At 40.8% G+C, this 19,659-nt stretch overlaps 2 protein-coding genes across 4 annotated transcripts; one reads left to right on the top strand and one right to left on the bottom strand.

The window, feature by feature from the left end:
- Nucleotides 1-4,691: 4,691 nt before the first annotated feature.
- On the bottom strand, nt 4,692-10,270 carry npy7r (neuropeptide Y receptor Y7). Its single transcript, XM_010744742.3, has 2 exons — nt 10,127-10,270; nt 4,692-6,805 (listed from the first exon to the last, which is right to left on the bottom strand). The coding sequence occupies exon 2, from the start codon at nt 6,766-6,768 to the stop codon at nt 5,653-5,655; it is 1,116 nt and encodes a 371-aa protein (XP_010743044.1). The 5' UTR covers nt 6,769-6,805; nt 10,127-10,270; the 3' UTR covers nt 4,692-5,652.
- Nucleotides 10,271-13,784: 3,514 nt separating this feature from the next.
- Nucleotides 13,785-19,139, top strand: trim105 (tripartite motif containing 105). 3 transcript variants are annotated; one of them, XM_010744744.3, is made up of 8 exons: nt 13,794-13,910; nt 14,053-14,130; nt 14,305-14,647; nt 15,830-15,925; nt 16,736-16,969; nt 17,099-17,112; nt 17,259-17,374; nt 17,610-19,139. In XM_010744744.3, exons 3-8 carry the CDS (start codon nt 14,357-14,359, stop codon nt 18,167-18,169), a joined length of 1,311 nt encoding a protein of 436 aa, XP_010743046.1. In that variant the 5' UTR covers nt 13,794-13,910; nt 14,053-14,130; nt 14,305-14,356; the 3' UTR covers nt 18,170-19,139. The 3 variants fall into 3 exon arrangements, with proteins under 3 accessions (XP_010743045.1, XP_010743046.1, XP_010743047.1); XM_010744745.3 differs by having other exon boundaries at nt 14,044-14,130; XM_010744743.3 differs by lacking the exon at nt 14,053-14,130 and having other exon boundaries at nt 13,785-13,910.
- The last annotated feature ends 520 nt before the right edge of the window (nt 19,140-19,659 follow it).

The raw sequence follows: 19,659 nt of genomic DNA, 5'->3' as shown, positions 1-19,659 counted from the left end.
CTTGGAATTGTCCTAACTTTTCCCCCCCTATACAGAGAGTTCATCTGCAACAGGGGTGTCCAAACTTCTTTTCCATTTTTTTTTCCAGTTGCTAACACACTGAAATGGCATGGATGGCACTTAATATTTAAACTGACACACAGGGAGCAAAACCTCATCTCAAATCTCTGCTTTACACATTTAAGTGTACTGAACGCGGTTCTCTGCATAAGACACAACAAAAAACACTGCCATTTAAAGTTTTTTCAATTTGCTTAAACATAATTTTGCAAACTAGGCTGGTTTTATCAAAATACTAACACTATTCACCAAACTGCAAAACACCTCATATGTCCTGCAAAATGAAGCACTGCAACCAAAATCAAACTTTTGCACCAGATGGCACACACTTCATTCGTATTCGTAGATTTTTGTCTAACCAACCACACACTGTTGGGCATAATGAAAAGCACTCTCATCTTTAGTATGCTTTGCCATAATACTAACATAGTTCAAACTGTAGAGAATTCTTCAGATTGTTCACATGCACAGAAATATTTGCAGATACACACACGTGCTATTGAAATATTATTATTATTATTTTTTTACCAAACAAGTCAGTGCAATATATGCACAGCAGATATATTTACATTGGAGTGAACTAAAATATGCTCATAAAACAGTAAGCTGAAAAATACAATTGCAGAAAAAATGTCAGAAAAAATAAATAAATAAAAAAATAAAGAGGAAAGCAAAATAATTTCACAGCACTGCTCTACCCCGACCTCTCACTCTTCCTCCCCCTCTCATTCAAACCCTCCCTCTTCCTCTTCCTCTCTCAGCAATGTCTTCCAAAGATGCTCACCTATGGGTCTTTTATTGCTTACTTCCTGATTGAAGTGTAAACAATTACATAACACCATGTTTGACCAGGTGGCACTATAGTGGACGATGAGCTCATGTAGTGTCATTTTAGATGGCGTGTTTTGTGTGTGTAAAGCAGAAAATGTGTTTAAAGTTTTGGAGATTTGAGATGAGGTTTTGCTCCCTGTGTGTCACTTTAAAATATTGTGCTATCCATGTCATTTCGTGTGTTAGCCACTGGAAAAAACTGAAAATTACACTACATGAGCTCATTGGCACTATTGTACCAACTGGCCAAACGTGTTATGTAATTGTTAGTTCAAGTTCAGTTCAAGTTCAAGTCAACTTTTTGTCAATGCTGCTGTTGTACAGGACATACAGAGTATTAAATTTTGTTTCTCCTCTTATCCTGTGTAAACACATAAAACATGACATATAAAAATATATGTAAAAGATGTAAAATTAAAATAAAATATACAAATTACATAATCTAACATAAAATTATACAAGCTAGAGAGATGTGTGTGGCAATATGGCACAGTGCAATGTAAACACTTCTATAGGAAGTAACAAAGAAAAGCAAGTGTATTTTTCAGCTTACTGTTTTGTGAGCATATTTTAGTTCACTCCAATGTAAATATATCTGCTGTGCATATATTGCACTGACTTGTTTGGTGAAAAATAAATAAAATAAATATTTCAATAGCACGTGTGTGTATCTGCAAATATTTCTGTGCATGTGAACAATCTGAAGAATTCTCTACAGTTTGAACTATGTTAGTATTATGGCAAAGCATTTTAAAGATGAGAGTCCTTTTCATTATGCCCAACAGTGTGTGGTTGGTTAGACAAAAATCTGTAATTCGAATGAAGTGTGTGCCATCTGGTGCAAAATTTAGATTTTGGTTGCAGTGCTTCATTTTGCGGGATATATGAGGTATTTTGTAGTTTGGGTGTGTGGTTTGGTGAATTGTGTGTGTAGTATATTGATAAAACAGCCTAGTTTGCAAAATTGTGTTTAAGCAATTGGAAAAAACTGTAAAAGAGGGCCAGATTTGACAATGTGAAGATGCCCAAGGGGGCAATACTAACATATTAAAAATAAAAAAAACAATCAAAGTTACATCTGAATGCACAAAGTTTGCATGAAGTTGATACAAATCTTAACCCTTATGTTCATTTTAAACATGACTTATTATGAGCAATGCAAAGTCTGTTAACATTTAAGTTTAAAATGTATCACTCTTGTCTTTCACAAAATCATTCAGAAAGTAATATTTTGTGTCACATCTACAGATAAATAACAGCAGCTGTTATGTCCTTAAAGGTTCAAATGCTTTGTTATGTCAACCAAAAAAGGCCAAATCTGGCAGCCACACAGTATCTGACAATCCGAGCAGGCCATAAATAATATATTAGAAAAATGAACCTTCGGGCCGCATGAAATCTGGGCTGTGATTGGCCCCCAGCTGGACTTTGGACATGCCTGCTCTACAACAGCAGATATCTGAGATTTATTTGTGTGCATTAGAATATCAATCAAAGTGGTGTTTGTTTATCTGTAGTCACTTTATATTCTGCTTAAATCAACCACTCTGTGCAATACTTTACACATCCTACTGTCCGCATTTTAGTAGACTGTTGTATATCCTATTTATATAGTACGTTCATATCTAATTGAACGCTTGGAAGAACATATTGATGAGACAGATTGTAATGATGCCTTTAAATGTAAGCACAAACACAGACAATAAATACAAGGTTTAAATTACTTAAATATCAGTGGCTTATGAGACTCTATATAACTCCTGCCAGGCTTCATCATGTCTCTGCTAATATTCCAGATGTTTGTTCGAAATGTTTGAATGAGATTTTACTTTTTACTGTCTATGTGACTGTCTAAAGATCCAAAACCTCTGAAAGGATGTTACAAAATGTTTGTCAGATAACACCAAGCTCTCAAGGTCCACCCATGTCTGAATGCTTGGAATCTATCTGAAAACCTTTAAACAGACATTAAAACAGACTAAAGTTCTTTTTCAAGCACTGGTAATCAAATATGAATTACATTAAAGATGAAAATGTGATGGCTTTCCATAAAAAGAAATTGTATGTAATGTATGTGAGGAAATATGTGTTATTTATTCTACCTTATATTGGTGCAAGTGGGTGCCTGTGTAATGTATGTACTTATAGTCTCAAGCTGTATTGTTGATGTACATTTTCCTGATGGGATAAGAAAACGACAATAAACACATTGTGTTTATATCTTTATACAGTGATACTACATATTTCTCTTATTGTATTTTCTATTTTGTCTTTTGATAATATTCTTTTTTACCTAAAATGTTATTGTATTGGTTTTTGGTTCTTTTGCTTATTTTCATCTTTAGTGCTCTTAAATGCTGAGCTGACCGGTTCCTCTCGTCCCACACATTTCATTGTATTGCTGACCCTGTGTTAACCCGCATGACAATAATGAGAATAAAACCTGAAACTTGATGCAGTTTGTGCAAACTCACGCTTCAAAGTGAGATTTAATATCTGACAAGACAGACTTTTATTGATCCCTCACTGGGGAAATTCACTTGCCACAGCAGCTCGTATACACAGGGTGGATACGAAATTACTCATAAATAAGAAATACCTAGAAAAGTCATGCTGTAGAAAGTCATTAAGTCCTGTTCGTGTAAGGCTCCTTAAAAAGTCTGCTGCCTAGAAAACCTACAATCTGTCTTCAACTAAAAAAAAACATTATGGTAACTCTGACCATGTCTTGCTATTTTTGGATATATATTGCCTTTAGCGTGTTCTAAAGTAGAACAGATGGATAATCTTCTCTGCATACTAAAATCATCCCAGAAATCAGCTCTACTTCATAGATTACCTCCAATGCCCATTTGGTTTATGCTCAATGTTTGTTTGTTGGTAGTCCTGATAAAGGTTGAGAGCTTCTATAACAATCTACAGGAATATAGACAGGAATCCAGCAAGCTGTCAAGAATCAGCTAATACATATTTCTCTCCTAGAAATTAACTAAATAGACCATGTTCATTACATTTTACTGGAATGTATTTGTGCCCATTGGTTTTGTTTGTTTTGCTGAAAAAGATTTTGTGTGGGACTTTGATTCACCTTGAAAGAATGCATTGTTTCTATTTAGTTCTATTTCCCACACGACTGTGTGTCTGATGTGGTGATCTGCTGCACCAAGGCCCTTTTCTCTTCACCCTGTACACATCAGACTTCGACCACAACACAGACAGCTGTCCCCTCCAGGAGGTCTCTGATGATACAGCCATCACTGGAGATGTATCAGAAGGAAATGAGCACAGGAGGGGGTCATCATAGACTTCTTCGACTCGTGTGATCTCGACCGCCTTCACAACAACACCAGCAAGACGAGGGAGATGGTGATCGACGTCAGGAGGAAGCCTCAGCCTCAAGAAACTCAAGTCAAGAGGGCCGGCTTAGTCCTGGACTGTCCCCTAGACTTCATAGAGGAAGTGGAGGAGAGGATGGTGTTAGCAATGCTGACATGCATCATGAACAACTCCTCTCACTGTGGAGGCCTTAAACAGCTCCTTCAGCAACAGACTGATACTCCCACCATGTAAGAAGGAGATCTGCCACAGGTCCTTCATTCCAACAGCTGTCAGACTCCTCAACACCAGCATGACTTCATGTAGCACTGTTAAATTACTCAATTACTTTTTCTGTAATTAATGTGTTAATTATATTCACTGTTACTGTCCATATGCATGATACATGATACCTTGTGCATTGAAATATGCCACTATATCCATTTATACACCCAGACAGAATCTGACAAGACATTTACCTTAATTCACTCCGTCTGTTTATTTGACGTAGAGGCACAAAACACAATTTCTCCTGATGGTCAAATGAATTCTCGAAAGATGAGTGTACATCTGGAGCTCAATATGTGTACCCAGAGGCCCTGTGGTTCATTAATGGTCCTCTGTTCAATACTAAAACACCACAAACAAAGGACACTTTAGCAGCTGAGCATCCAATTACACGTTTTGACTTCTTCCAAATCCCTTTTTTTTTAAATATCTTTGAAGCAGCTGCTCACATTCTGTAACGAAGGTATTAAGAGCTTGTTCTCTCTCACTTCACACAGTTCAGTGGTTTTCAGTCCCTTTCCTTGAGAAACAGAAGACTTCATCTAATCACGAACAGCTGGTGGTCAGGTGACCACAATTGGACAGAAAATCATTGATAGTCTCTTCTGGATTCCTTGAACGACAATTAAATGTTTCATTCTGCAAGAATGTTGGAATTATTTCAAAACGCAGCATTTGAAGTGATTGTGAGAAAATCAGCCAACAGATAGAAAAAACAACAGTCAAAAATGAAACCTGGCCTCACAGTCACAATAATCACCTCCTTTTTTCAGCAAGCATGAACACATTAAAAGCCTAATTTTACCGTATGAATCCAGTGGCGTACATAATTATTTGGACGTTACTAACTAACAAGACTTCTGCATTTACAGGAAACACATTATACATTATACAATTAATTACCACATTATAGTAAACATCTTACACACATATCTGAATAGATTTGACAAAAGTATTTTTACTCGTACCATTCACAAAGGAAAGAAGAGCCTTACATAAAGCGATTTGCATGCAAAGCTTTGAGCCCTCCTCTGTGACATAGATACCCAAGCTCAGATCATTCAAGTCACAAGGCTACTTCTAAAGCGCCACAAACCAGAAGTGCCTTCAGTGTGTTTATTCAAATTCAACAGGTTGTTTTAAAAAACTGTCTTAATCTCATACAGCGGTGGGAGGGTGTCCGCCATTTCGACCGTTCAGAGTCAGCCGTCTTATGGAGCGTGTTCTGTATGAGCCCTCTGGGTGGAAAGAATCTGCCTTGTCCTCGCAACGGAAGACCATGAGGAAGCCATTCCTGTAGTTTTTATTCATCCACCCATACAGCAGAGGGTTGGCAAAAGTTGAACACATAGCTATGATATGGAACACGGTGTATATCAGTTTGTACTCCTTCAGCCTTAGCGCGAGGTCCAGATCACTGGCCAGCTGAATCACATGGAACGGCAGCCAGCAGATGGCAAACACCACCACCACCAGTGCCAGCATCTTGGTGGTCTTTTTACGGCGGTTAATGCTGTCGTTACGGCTGGATGGGCTGATATGATTCTTCAGTTTAACCCAGATGCAGATGTAAGCGTAACTGATGATGGCTAAAGGAATAATGTACTGTAGGAGCAGCATTGAGAGGCTGTAGATGACTCCATCCCTGCTGGTCCCATGGGGCCATTTCTCAGAGCAGACAGCAATACGAAGGTTGATAGAGGCAATCTCTTCTTGGCGATACTCTCTGAAGATAGCCAGGGGTGCTGCCAGGACAGCTGACATAGTCCAGGTGAATGCCATGATAAGGAAGCTGGAGTGCCATGTGAGGCGCCGACCAAGGTGGAAAACGATGCAGCGGTAACGCTCCAGAGCGATGACAGTCAGGGTCAGGATGGATACATGCACACTCAGGGCTTGGGCAAACGGCACCATGTGGCACAGCACAGCCCCAAACTTCCACTCATCTAGCAGAGTGTAAACCAGAGTGAAGGGCAGGCAAAGAGTGTCCACCAGGAGGTCTGCCAGGGCCAGGTTAGCTATGAAGAAGTTGGTGACTGTTCGCATATTTCTGTAGCGGATAATCATGTAGATGACAAGCGCATTTCCCAGCAGCCCCAGCAGAATGATTAGGGAGTAAGCTGTGATCAGGGTGATCTGGACTCCGAGGTGCTTGGTGATGTCAGTGTGAAAACCGGGTGGGTACAAACCCATGCTGTCGTTAACAAGAATCCAAAGATTGGTTTCACCAGCGTCCCCTTCGCCTGTGCCGTTGGATGTGTCTGGTGGGCTCATTTTTTCAACAGACGCCAGATTGAGGCTGTGCTGACACCTGACGAGAGAAAACACAGAATAAAATCACTTTCTGACACGAGCCAGGCGGAATAGTATTCCCAACAAGCTACGGAAAAAAAATAACAAAGGTAATCACTGTGGAAAAAGCTCGAGCTTGAGCTCAACTTCACATGCTGTCATCCCCCTCTGTGCAGGTGTCTCAAACACTGCCACTTATGTTACCTTGAATGCCTGACTGTTATAGAATTTTCTATCCTTAGGTTACACGAGGTCACGCGTGGGCCTTAAGGTCCTCGGCAGTATTAGTTGTTTGGCTTCGGTTGAGAACAGCAGGTGCCAGTCTATCTCAACACGGTGGCCAGGGTCGAAGAGACCTGTTGCTGCCTTCTTCATAATAGATAGCTTGCCGTTGAGGAAAACAGACATCTGCGTCTCCAGACTAGACAATAACAATAACACCTGCATGAATAGAAACATCCTCTTTAATTAATTCTGGGCGTATTTGTGGTGTTATCTTTGGGTTTAAAGTCAATCCACCAGGATGAGTTCGGCAGAATGTGAGAGCGACTCAGGCACTTCTGATGAACTTTGAAAGTGTCTCTAATTCTCCTTGATCAAGCGTCAATAAATAATACAGCATCAGAGGCTCCTGAACACCTTCCTTCCTGACCTCATCATTGACCTTTGACTTCAGCAATTTCTCCACAACACTGACCAAGCCAAGATATCACTGATGGGAATTAAACCCTGATGGTGGGCCCATCGTCTCTTTATACAAAAAAGCAACAAATACCTCCCACCATTTGCCGAAATTAGCCATAGACATTCCCTCCATGTTTGAATTCAAAATCATGTCATTTATTCTTAGCGTAGAATGAACTGCAAGGGTTTTGATTAAATCCAGCTTCTAATAAAATTTGATTAAAAAGAACTGGTTCACAACTATTTTATTATTCTCTTTATATTCTCACCTGGGGCGGGCAGTTTTCACTGTAAATGTCATACTGTTATTAAAGCCATTTTGCATTTTACTTGAGAGAATGAAACAGTGCAATTTAGAAGATAAGATAATTGTCTAATGAATGCGGCTTAATTATAAGAACAATTACCCAAGATTGCAACGAGGAGGTTAGTATTCTGAAAAGCAAATGAAAAACTCATTTCAGTTACGATGATGATAATCAATAGAAAATCAGCGCCCCCCCCCCAAAAAAAACAGACCTATAGGTGTTTGTATAGAAATGACCATGGCACGATTATTTGTTTGGTTACAGCAGCATGTTTTTCCAAGAGACACCTGCACCATTATATATGAAATGAAAAGGCTAAAGGAAAATGATGGAGGAAGCAATGTGATCAGAAGGAGACAGCCAGTTCAAAGCTACCTCATTAGCGCTCACATACACAGTCTGCATCTTATTAAGGGAATATATGGTATGCCTAATTTCTGCTTGAAAGATCAGTACTGGCTGATGTTTCCCAAAAAAATAAAAAAAATAGTTTCAGTATACTTTCCGGAGTTCATTATTTTTTCATTTCTGTTAATTTACCTGAGAGCCTGAAAGCTCCTGTTGAATACAGAGAGAATATTTTGTCATGGGATGTGAACTGCTGTCGGTGTTTGACTCTTAAGTAACCGCTAAGTCTCTGCATCTACATTAAGCAGATTAATGCTAATTATATTAAGAGACATTAGGCTCAGCCAGAGGCTTTCACCAAATCTGCAAGACTCTGATTTCATTTACAGGATCTCATTTTTATATTTTTCCATAAATGTTTTATTCATTTGACAGGCAAAAGTAAATACAATGAGAAATAAGAACTTTTTCCTTTTCCAAAAACAACAGTCATACTTATTACAGATATAATACAGTACATACTTGTTACAGATCAGTAAAAGTGAAAAATAATACAAATCCTTCCTTCTTACCGTAAGCTGACAAACAACTAGATAAGTACACAGAAGATAACAACATGTAGAGAAGTGCAATTGTCAGTGGATTAAAATGAGGCAGAGAGGGAGGTGAATTTTTTAAAAATAATTTATTTTAGTCAAGTGTAGACACTTTAGTAGTTTTTTATGCACTCTCAGGACTGAAGTCTTTATGTAATCACTGAGGACATCATTTGGTAAGAGGACATCTCTCTGTGAATAACACTCTTTGGTTGCTCTGAGGATTTCTGACAGACTATTGCACAGACTGTAGTCTACTGTCATCTATCATCATCTGTCATCATCTCAATTCTATTTACAATTAAAAACTGTATTGTGGAAAATGAGGAATACATGATCATATAATATAATAACACCATATTTAGTTGCATTGTCTTTCTTTATTGTCATAATTACTATATACACTACATGAATCATACTGTCCTCTCTCTCTCTCTCTCTCTCTCTCTCTCTGTGTGTGTGTGTGTGTGTGTGTGTGTGTGTTAACAAAGAAATTAAAACCACTCATGCAGCCTTTGGGTTCTTGAACATCTGAGTAAACAATATAAAATATCAGGTGTGAGGCCCATAGATGAGAGGGAAATATCAAGTATCAAGGATGGAGATAGACACACACACACACACACACACACACACACACACACACACAGACACACACACACACATCGTGATTCAAATGACTTGCAAGATAACTCTGAATCTATAGGGACCACTGAAATTGTGGTCATGACAACTACAGTGTGGCACTGCCCACAATCCAGAAAGCATGCACAGCCTGTACCCTCTGCAACCAGAGCAGACAGACACACAGGAACATTAGGGATTTATCAGGCAGACTGCAGGCGACATGTGCACTTTACAAACCATCAGCAATTTGTCAAAGCACCCTTCTCTGATCAACATGGTAATCCTTGACTTGAGGCAAGCTTGTGACACTGAGAAATCTGTTACATTACACCTGCTGGAGCAAAAAGCCACAGTGCGACCGGATTCTGGTGAACTCTGGCGCACTGCCGTCAGATTATAATGACAGATCTCATTCCCAATCAAACATGCATTGATGCTTCGCTCGTGCGTAATTTGTCACCATTTGTTTAACTTACTGAATAGTGCGCATTGAAATATCACCAAGTGAGCTCTCAAAGCTTATTCAAGCGACTAGTCACGTTTGCTTCCAACACAGGCAGTGCTACATAATTTGGACAGTTTTTCATCTTTATTTCCAAAACGCTCCTCTCATATCCAAATTACGCACGTTTAATAGTTTCAGCAAGTACAAGTTACGCAGCCAGAAAAGAGCAGAGAATTTAATACCCTGTACGTCAGGGACACATAATTGTCACTAAAAAAATCCTGGCAATATTAATTTAAAGTCTAAATGAAAGCTTATATTAATGCACTCACCTTTTCCCCTATATCTCCTTTTGCAAACGAGTCCTCACCAGAGAGTGGCGTGAAACAGCGGGGGAAAATCCCGAAGCTCCTCCCAAACTGTAGCGCTTCGTGCGCATCTTGTGGCTGTGCGTTCCTGAAGCAGGTCTACGGGACTCAGCGTGAGCGTCCACATCAGTGCCAGGGACCGTCACTGGAGATCTGCGCATTGTCTGCGCCTTAGAGAGCGCTTTTTTTTTTTTTAAACGAGGCACTCTCCACTGCATTAAACAGTAAAGAACTGTAATGAAATGTCGCAGAAACACAGAGTTTATGACATGTTGCTCTGTGTTTACAGGCAGGCTGTTCACTTTAAAGCCTGCCATTTCACCTTCTTTTACACTTTTGAATGAACTTTGGAACAATACAAGATTGTAAAGTAAATCCTCATGTATTGCTTAAGTTAATTTCGGCAATCAAATGAACAACGTTAGGACTAAACTGTGACACATACTGTTGTGTCAGTTTATTGCTTGAAACAGTTGATTCTCTGGGAAGACAATAAAGACACAAACCGTCTTATTGTGAGCTTCCAGGACTTTCTAAAATAGATTCAAGTCCTTGATGAGTAAGTTGTTATTTTTACTTTAAGCTGGAGATCAAAATCTTATATTCAAATGCTGTATTTAACTATTCTGACAGTATCACACAGCTGCATGAATTTAGTTCTCACAAGGTTTGAATGAATGAATGGTGTTACTGTGCCTGAGCCTGGAGTTATTGTTCTTCATGTAAAGCAAATGCAAAGCTTTTGCATCCCCCAGTCACGTCGGCAAACTATTATCACCCACTACGAGAATGTTTTGTGAATGTCACGTCTCATGAGTGTTACTTTCTGAGTTTTCGTGTATTTGCCTTTCAAGGTCCCAGCTGAGATTTATCGTCCAGGGAGCAACAATATATGAGATCCTTCTATCCTCCTGGTGGGATTTTATTTAATGATGCAGTAATTGGTCCACTGATTATTGATCTGTGGTAGACTGCCTCTCTGGCTCAATCTAGTCTCTCAGTTATGAGAGCTGGCTTCCTGCCTCCATGTGCACTGGGTCACTCGGCAGTCAAGGTTGACAGTACTCTCCTTCTGGCTCTTCTGGCTGCATTCCTGATAAATGTTCCTGTTCTTGCTACAAACTTGTTTATCTTCAACTAGGTTCTCAAATGGTGAGAAAGTGTGGCCATGGAGAAGATTTTTTTTGTACTCTGCAGTGTCATTTAAATCACTGGTTTTGCTGTAGGTTTTTTGCAGCTTTGTACATTTACCTGTGCTCATATCAATCTAATTAGTGAGCTCTGTAGGACAACCCTCCATATGGCCTGGGATCCTTTATTTATGGCCCACTGCTCTCAGTCTGATTGCTGTTTCCGTCAAGCTCCTCTGAGAGTAATGGTAATCTAACAACATGCGGTACAGTCACAAAACTTACGGTGTGGTTATTCATCCTGTCTCTGTCTTTTTGTGCATAGACTGTGTGAATAAATGATTGCAGGAGTGGAGGACAAACAAAATTGTCTTCATGCCTCGTCCATCCTCCTCCTTTGGCTTTTCATGTTTCTCACACTGGTGACACTTGACAGGTGGAGAGTGTATGGCCTAATCCAGATAACAGCCTTTAATTCTTCAGTGATTAGAAACATTGATTTAAAACTCTGTGAAGTCAACAAATTGGATTCTTGCGGAAAGCGTTTGTGTGGGATTCTCCAATTACACCCCTGGGGGTACTTCCATTAAAGACAAGGCCAGTGTGTCTAGGAAAGCAAAACTGGCTATGGTCTTGACATATGACATATTAGTATTGGTATTATTAGATACATACTTTATAAGTATATTTATTATACAAACACATAAGGTGTCTCATTAAACCTACTTTATAAGCAGGGCTGTACCACTGAGGACAACGTCATGTGCTCAGTATCATGTCTGGGAATTAGGATGTTTTGACAACATGAGACGGAGTTTCCAGTCCACAGTTAGGATATGAAAAAGTGATGTAAATTAGGTGCACGTTGTAGATGGAATATTTAGCCTGTCAAAACATGACAGTATGTCTACTGTGACTCTGAATCTGAAGTTTGAAATAAAGGTTATCTTGATGAGGCCTTAAAAAAGCCTGCTACAAACTGGTGGTGAGGCATTTGAAAGACTTGAGCATTTCAAGACAGGAAGGGTCACTCTTGGGTTGCATTATGGGAAATGTAGGATCCAGTTCTTGAGACTTAAAAGTGTATAAAAGGGTATCTCAGCTTGTACTGCTTTGATTTTGACCCCTTTTTCCTTGTAAACTGGTGGAGAGCTTCTTTAAATCCTAAAATTTTTTAATTGAAAGTCTCTTGACATTTTCCTTTTTCTCTTGGTTTTCACAGCCTCTTGGTTAAAGACGGAAACAGCCTAAACAGTGTCGTTCAAATCTGTTCAAAGATCACTGATGAGTGAAGTAAAGGGATCTCAGTTCCCTTTGTGACAAACATCAAGTATTTGGGCTTTTTTTTCTGGACACATACTAAGTGAATTTTCTCTGTTGCCATCAGGGCGACGTTATGCTATACCTGCTTGTAAAACCAACAAATATTTGTTCATTCCCTCTGCACTCCGATTGCTAAATACTATTTTTTATCTGGTCTTACCTGGCTTTTTAAACAATTTTATAAATTTTGTCTTTTTGTAGTTCATTTATCAACAATTTATTGACTCTTCCACATTTTTTCCACAGGTTTTTTTTTCCTGTGTTTCGTGTGTAAAAGTGCTCCAAACGAACTGAATAAAGTTGTTTTGAACTTGAATCACATGCTTTTATTATTACATCATACACCACACACACACACACACACACACACACACAAAAATAAAAAAATACAAATCTCCTTCTCACCCCGGCGGGGTGGTATCCGTGTCATCCTCAAGCTCGGGTCCTCTGGTGACCAGAGGCCTGGGAGTTTGAGGGTTCTGCGGAGTATCTTTGATGTTCCTAGGACTGCACTCTTCTGGACTGAGGTTTCAGATGTTGTTCCTGGGATTTGCTGGAGCCACTCTCCCAGTTTGGGGGTTACTGCCCCAAGTGCCCCCACTACCACGTGGACCACGCAACCCTTGACCTTCCACATCCGTTCCAGCTGCAACAGGGGGGAAAAAAACCAAGCATCCAACAGCTTGAAAAAACGAGAATTTTATACAGAAACATGCTCATCCTTTAAAAAACGTATGTATGTATGTATGATAAGGGAATTAGGGTTATGCAGATTAACATCCTGTCGAATGTTTGCTACATGAAAGCAGCATCTGGAACTGACAGCTTGCTTTTATTTGTCATATTCATATTGGAGTTCATATATTATGTTTGTCATGACCAGTGATACACTGCAGAATCCAAAACTAGCTGGCTATTTCTTTTGTATCATTGTTGGAGATAGTGGAGGCTTTATAATCCACAATATATAACTGATCAGTACTGGCTGCTGCCCTGCTTGTGGCAGCATCGCATAGACTGACTTGTGATGTGACTTTGTGAATTTGCAGCGGTGCAGAAATGAAGTTTTTCTGTGCAAAAAGAGAAACAGAAAACCAGCTGACTGCCTGATGTCTGAGGTCTGACTGCTGCTGTGTGAAACAAACCATCCAATCAGAAGCAGCGCTCGTAGTCTGCGCATGCGCAGTGCGTGTGTACGTCTTGTTCCCAAAACAGCAGCAGCCGAGGGAGCAGAGAGAGCAGATGGAGCGACTTTGAAGTGTTTTGGCCACACGTTTCTCCGAACAACAGACACCGTAGGTTCATTAAAACCATAACTAAAGTTTAATTATAGTCTCTGCTCCGAGGCTTTTACATTTATGTAGCTTTATGCTGCTTTAACAGGCTGTTTTTGCTGTGTGTGTGTGTGTGTGTGTGTGTGTGGCTAAGCGCTAACAGGCTTCATGGTGAAACCAAAACAAAACACATGACAGATCAGCTGACTCCTGCTCACACTGATTAACGCTCACACTTGAGGTAGGGTGCTTAAAAGTATTAGGAGCAAGTGTATTTGTTATTAGTGTTGGAGCTCAGAGGGGGAGGAGGTGCACCACCCACTGTGCAGGGTCCAGATTTAGCCAATGATTAACCTAATGTGGTGTGATCCAAACATGAAGTTGTTGACTGAACTGATCTCTCATTGTCTTCCAGGCTTCTGCTTTCGCTTCCTCCAGAGACATCAGAGACCAAACTTCCCTCGACGATGGCCACCGCCACCGCCGCCCTTGCCACGACTTCCAAGATCAGCCTGAGAGAGGACCTGACGTGTGCCATATGCTGCGACCTCTTCCGGGAGCCCGTCATGTTGGCCTGCATGCACCACTTCTGTAAACCCTGCATCTCCAGATACTGGAGGGGATTTCAAGGCCCCGTGAGCTGCCCGCAATGCCGCAAAGAGTTCAGCTCCAAGGAGTTTCAGACCAACTACCTCGTGGCGGCCATGGTGGAGAAGGTCAGAGTCACCACCTCGGACTCTTACCTCAAGAACCTCGAGGTGAGTTCACGCCTCTGCCGCGTGTTCAGTCGTGATCCTGCTTGGCTGCCCCCTTCAACGCCTTCAGAGCTACTGTTTGGCAATCTAATACAAATAACCTTGTGCTCCAAAGTAAACCTATTGATTAAAAATGAGCGTTCGGCAAACTTTGAGTTTTATAAGATTAATACAGCTGTTTTCCACGTTTCAGTCCACACCTGTGTTTATTTCACAGCAGTTCCACCTTGAACATATCTCACTTGTATTGCTCAGGGCAAGGTTCACCCTACACTCCCTATTTATATTACTTTGTATGACCGGATATGTGACTTCAGCGCAGCCGGAGAACCAATACACACTGCCCGAATAATAAACGCACCTGTAGATTTTAATATAATCCAATCCAAAACTCCTGGAATAAGTCTTTGTGACTCTCATTAAGTTGTAAAGGTGTTTTTGTCTGAGCTTTCACGTATGTTTCTCAAAGAATAGTTCCTCATTTTGGAAAATAGATTCAAAGGTCAACAACACACTATCAGGATAATATAAAGCTAAAGCCAGATAGCTCTTCCCAGAAGAAATAAAATCCACCCACCGACACCTCTAAACCTCACCGACCAATCCATACTAAAACTGAAAAACAATAAATGACAGTTTCACGGGGGCTTTATGTTTTCGATTATTTCTTGTCGGGTTGAGCGAAAACTTGGCTTGAGTATCGATAGCAGCGTCAGCAGGATAGATACCATAAAGAAAAATGATCCATCACATTTTAGATGCCATCCCGGGCAACGTTCTTCATACTGCGGTGACTGTTCACATTTATTTATTCATCACCATCATCTTTACCGCCTGTGTTTAATGTTTGGCAAATTATTTTTATAAAAAGGCTTAATTAGCAGAATGTTAAACTCTTTATATACACATTAGGTGGACAAAAATATTAGAAACATGTCCTCAAGTAAACTTCCTCAATAACAACAGAAAGTACCATGGTGTTGACTCAGCGTAAAAAAAAAAAGCATCAGTCATCACAAAATTAGAACATTTGAGGTGGTGTTTATTTTCTGGTCACTCAGTAACACGTTGCACGTTGAAGGTTGTTTATCAGTTTGATATTGATTCTCTGCGCAGTCTCCATGCGTGTCACACTTTCTGCCCCCCCCCTCCACACACTGATTTGATTTACGTATCACTGCACAGAAACAACTGAGAGACACGTTGGAGAGCCATCGCCTGAGGAAGGAGGACTTCATGAACAGCGTTCGCAGAGACAAAGACAAGATGGATGCCATAAAGGTACACTCGTGTGATGGCAGCACTTAACAGATAAGAATGCAGAGTCCCTCGCCTAATGGCTATTTGCAATATGTCACTGTGCATATTTAGTGGTGTTTGCAGATGTGTTAAGTGACAGTTTGTGCTTTGATATGTTAAACATAACGCCACCCTAACCTCTGACCTAATCGTGTGTAAACTATGAAGAGGAACTCTTTACCCCTATCTTATTTTTTTCATGTGGTGCATTAAACGGAGCAGCTATGCGACGGGCAGCAGCGATCGAAACAAAACAAGCCCATCAGATTTGTGAGACAGATGGAGGATAAGAGCTTGAGTTTAGTTGTGCATGCTGTGCTGAGATGATCAACAGGAAATCCTTCCCCGCTTAAACGGTTATCTGTCGTTTGACGCACATGTCTTTGATGTAGTGTAGGTTCATTACCACTTGTTTGTCTCTCTCTAGAGATGTGTACTTTTTGTAGAAGTTATTCAGAGCATTAAAGGATCAGTGTGTGTCAGATTCAGTGGCATTTCCCCTCCACTTGCCCTCCAGTTTTTAGTGTGAAGAAGGAGAAAGTATGGTGTCCATGGAACAAGCAAAAAACAATGTGAAACACCCACTCAACAAAAACATAATGGTTTCTTATTTTCAGGTGATTACGCACTACACTGTTATGCATCTGTAAATAGAGGCCCATAAATCATACACACTGGATCGGCATGCCTAACTTTTTTACTATTTCCGTCGGGTCAATTAAATACAAAGAAAGGAAAATGCTGCATTGTGTCGTCCACCTGTGCCATCATTCATTTTCCCCCCTGTCGCAGAGAGCCGGAGCAGATCTGCAGGCTCGTGTCAAAGGGGAATTCCAAGCTCTCCATCAGATCCTGCAAAACGAGGAGACCTGCATGCTGGAGCAGCTGAGGAGGGAGCAGGAGGAGGAGCTGGAGAAAGTCCAGCGCCACCTGGAGGCCGTCAAGCTGGCCGTGAGGGAGCTGGAGGACAATATGAGGGTGCTGAAGCAGGCTAGCGCTAACACAGAGAGCGTCGTGCTGACTGAGGTGAGATATCAGCACAAAGTGGGTGTCAAGCTGGGAACGTGTAACTCGACACCTGAACTTTAAATAAAACCCAGTGTGTCGCCTGCTTTAATTCATCATGTGATTATTATTTTTTTTCCTTCTTTCCAGCTCCCACAGCTGAGGTAAGTGTTCATCCTTGAGTTATGGCTGATTGCTTTCGGGATGTTTGCACCTGTCGTGTTTATTTGACGTCTACATTTCCATTTAGCGCGATCTGTGCTGCGAATAAATTACCCTAAAATGGAATTTGTTTGCTTTGTTTGGACAGACAATGTGTTCAGGTGGATATGGCCCCGGAGTTTGACATAAACACTTTCAGCAACAAATACATGGCTCCCTTACAGTACATCACATGGAGAAAGATGTTCAAGTCTCTGAAGCCAGGTAATTTTTCCTCTCTGATGCGCTTCATTAAACACAATAAGACTTGAGCTGAAAACTGGTTCTGCCGCAACAATGGGAGTAATCACAGTAAAATTATAGCGTTATAGAAGGAAAGAAGGTGACAGTAGTTCCACAGATAGGATGTATTTTCAATTTAAAATGTGACACTCTGTTGAATCTTGTTAACGAAAATATTATCACAGTTATCATTCAATGAATTGTTTCACCCCAAAAGGTCCTTCCCCGTTAACGTTCGATGTTGACACGGCACACGTGAGCATCTACGTCTCCAGGGACAAAACCGCGGCAGCTGAGTGTGACGTCGTGGTTCCACATACGGATCACAGCAAGCGTTTCCTCCAGTGCGTCAACATCCTGGCTGCCCAGGGCTTTCAGTCAGGCCAACACTACTGGGAGGTAGAAGTGACCTCCAAACCCAAGTGGGACCTGGGCGTGGCGTCTGAGTCCGTGGACAGGCGCGCTCGGATCAAGCTGAGCCCGGAAAGCGGTTACTGGACGCTGCGCATGCGCAATGGGAGCGAGTGCTCTGCCGGCACGCAGCCCTGGACGAGGCTACGGCTGAGCTCCTCCCTTCAGAGGGTCGGGGTTTTCTTGGACTGTGAGGAGAGGAGGGTGTCCTTCTACAACGCCGATGATATGAGTCTGATCTATTCGTTCACCAACGGGCCAAGGGGCAAGGTGTTCCCCTTCTTCAGCCCATGCATTAATGACAGCAGACAGAAACCTCAGCCTATTAAACTCCTCCACTACCCTCCTGTTGCTCTGCTGGACTAACATAAGCACAATCAATACAGTTTCAGTGTGTAAGAGCTGTTAATCCACTTATTGAGCAATGGCTGTTATCACTGAGCTTTAAAAAGACCGTACTGCCATTTTTAGCAGAATGAGTTTAACATTTCACACCGTTATGTTCCGCTCTTATTTTCCATACTTTATTGATCGGCAGATGTTTTTTCTTTCTATGTGAAAATTGCCTTGAAATGTTATGAAAATTGCCATAACCACCATTTGTACTGTAATCATACTGAAGAAGTCAACATTTTTAAAAACAAACATATAATGAAGCTCAAATTACATTTTAAAGATTATTACTTTTGAAGCTTTATTTCTGATAGAGACAGCTGAAGAGGGACAGGACTGCGGGGAGAGAAAGATGGACCGAGCCTTCGCACATGGGGCGTCTGCTCTACCGACTGAGCTAAACGCCGCCCTTACATTGTGTGCTGGTTCTGTCTATAGACAGATGGAGATAGTTGACCTTTTAAATGATAATCTGAATCATTATTTCATCGGGTCAGGCTATTATTAAACTCACCCGTGAAAGTTTTTTTCATTATCCAGTATGAACAAATCATGCATTTTACTGTAAGATTTGTTTAAATGGTTTGGAAATTAAACCGTTTTGCATTTTTCCGATATGTTATTTGACACCCAGATGAAACTTTGAGTTCTTTATTTGACTTCCAGCAGCTCCTGTTGCTTTGCCATTATTTGTACATTCATATATATATACGTTACCATGTGCCTGAATCTGAACACTTATGTGATAGAATGCACACTCTTTGTTTTTTCACTTTTCACTCAAAGAAATAACTGAAACGTGGTTCTTTGACGTATATTTTACGTTGTTGTCATCGCATGTCAATCACATGTTCGATCATTTCTGGAATAAGACCCAAACAATTATTGTAAAAACCTGCTGATGCAAGTAATAAAGCGGATCACCTTTTCTTTATGAGATAAACTTCGTCTTTGATCCTTTTCTGCAGCTGTGACACCGCACACTCCCCTGACCTCACTTGAAATAATCAAGGATGTTATTAAGCATCATCAAAGCAGAACCCTCAACTGTGAAACACTCACGAACACACGAACCATCTCTGACACTTAAAGAGCAACAAAAAAAAAAAAATGAAAAAAAAAAATCAGGCGGGCTCTGGGTTATCTTTACAAACACACAAGGGCACTGACTTCCTGTTTCCTCCTGCCAGGTGAAAGGTCACACAAACACAGTGACAGTGGGGATGCCTCTGCGCTGCTCCTCGGGCCTCAGGGACACGTTAAAGCAGGATGCTGCAGACTGGAAAAGTGGCACAATGAACCGCATCAGAGGGGGACGCATGCCCTTCCTGCACAGCGGCTATATGGGATGGGTGTGTTTATGACACAGTTATGACACACCAGTCACTCTCTTTGACCTATAAATGCAGATTAAAAAACAACTCCTGAATTTAAAAGAGCCTCTACACTATATAAAACATGTT

This window comes from Larimichthys crocea, chromosome I, assembly GCF_000972845.2.
Source record: "Larimichthys crocea isolate SSNF chromosome I, L_crocea_2.0, whole genome shotgun sequence".
Classification (NCBI taxonomy): Eukaryota; Metazoa; Chordata; class Actinopteri; family Sciaenidae; genus Larimichthys; species Larimichthys crocea.
Note: the sequence above shows the minus strand (reverse complement) of the source record. Positions and strands in the feature narration are given on the sequence as shown.

What these genes read in the sequence shown, in the direction of transcription:
- npy7r (XM_010744742.3), bottom strand. Translation starts at nt 6,768, where the DNA reads ATGAGCCCACCAGACACATCCAACGGCACAGGCGAAGGGGACGCTGGT.
- trim105 (XM_010744743.3), top strand. Translation starts at nt 14,357, where the DNA reads ATGGCCACCGCCACCGCCGCCCTTGCCACGACTTCCAAGATCAGCCTG. An exon ending in CTTACCTCAAGAACCTCGAG is followed by an intron (nt 14,648 to 15,829) that starts GTGAGTTCACGC and finishes ATCACTGCACAG; the next exon opens with AAACAACTGAGAGACACGTT. An exon ending in GTTCAAGTCTCTGAAGCCAG is followed by an intron (nt 17,375 to 17,609) that starts GTAATTTTTCCT and finishes TCACCCCAAAAG; the next exon opens with GTCCTTCCCCGTTAACGTTC.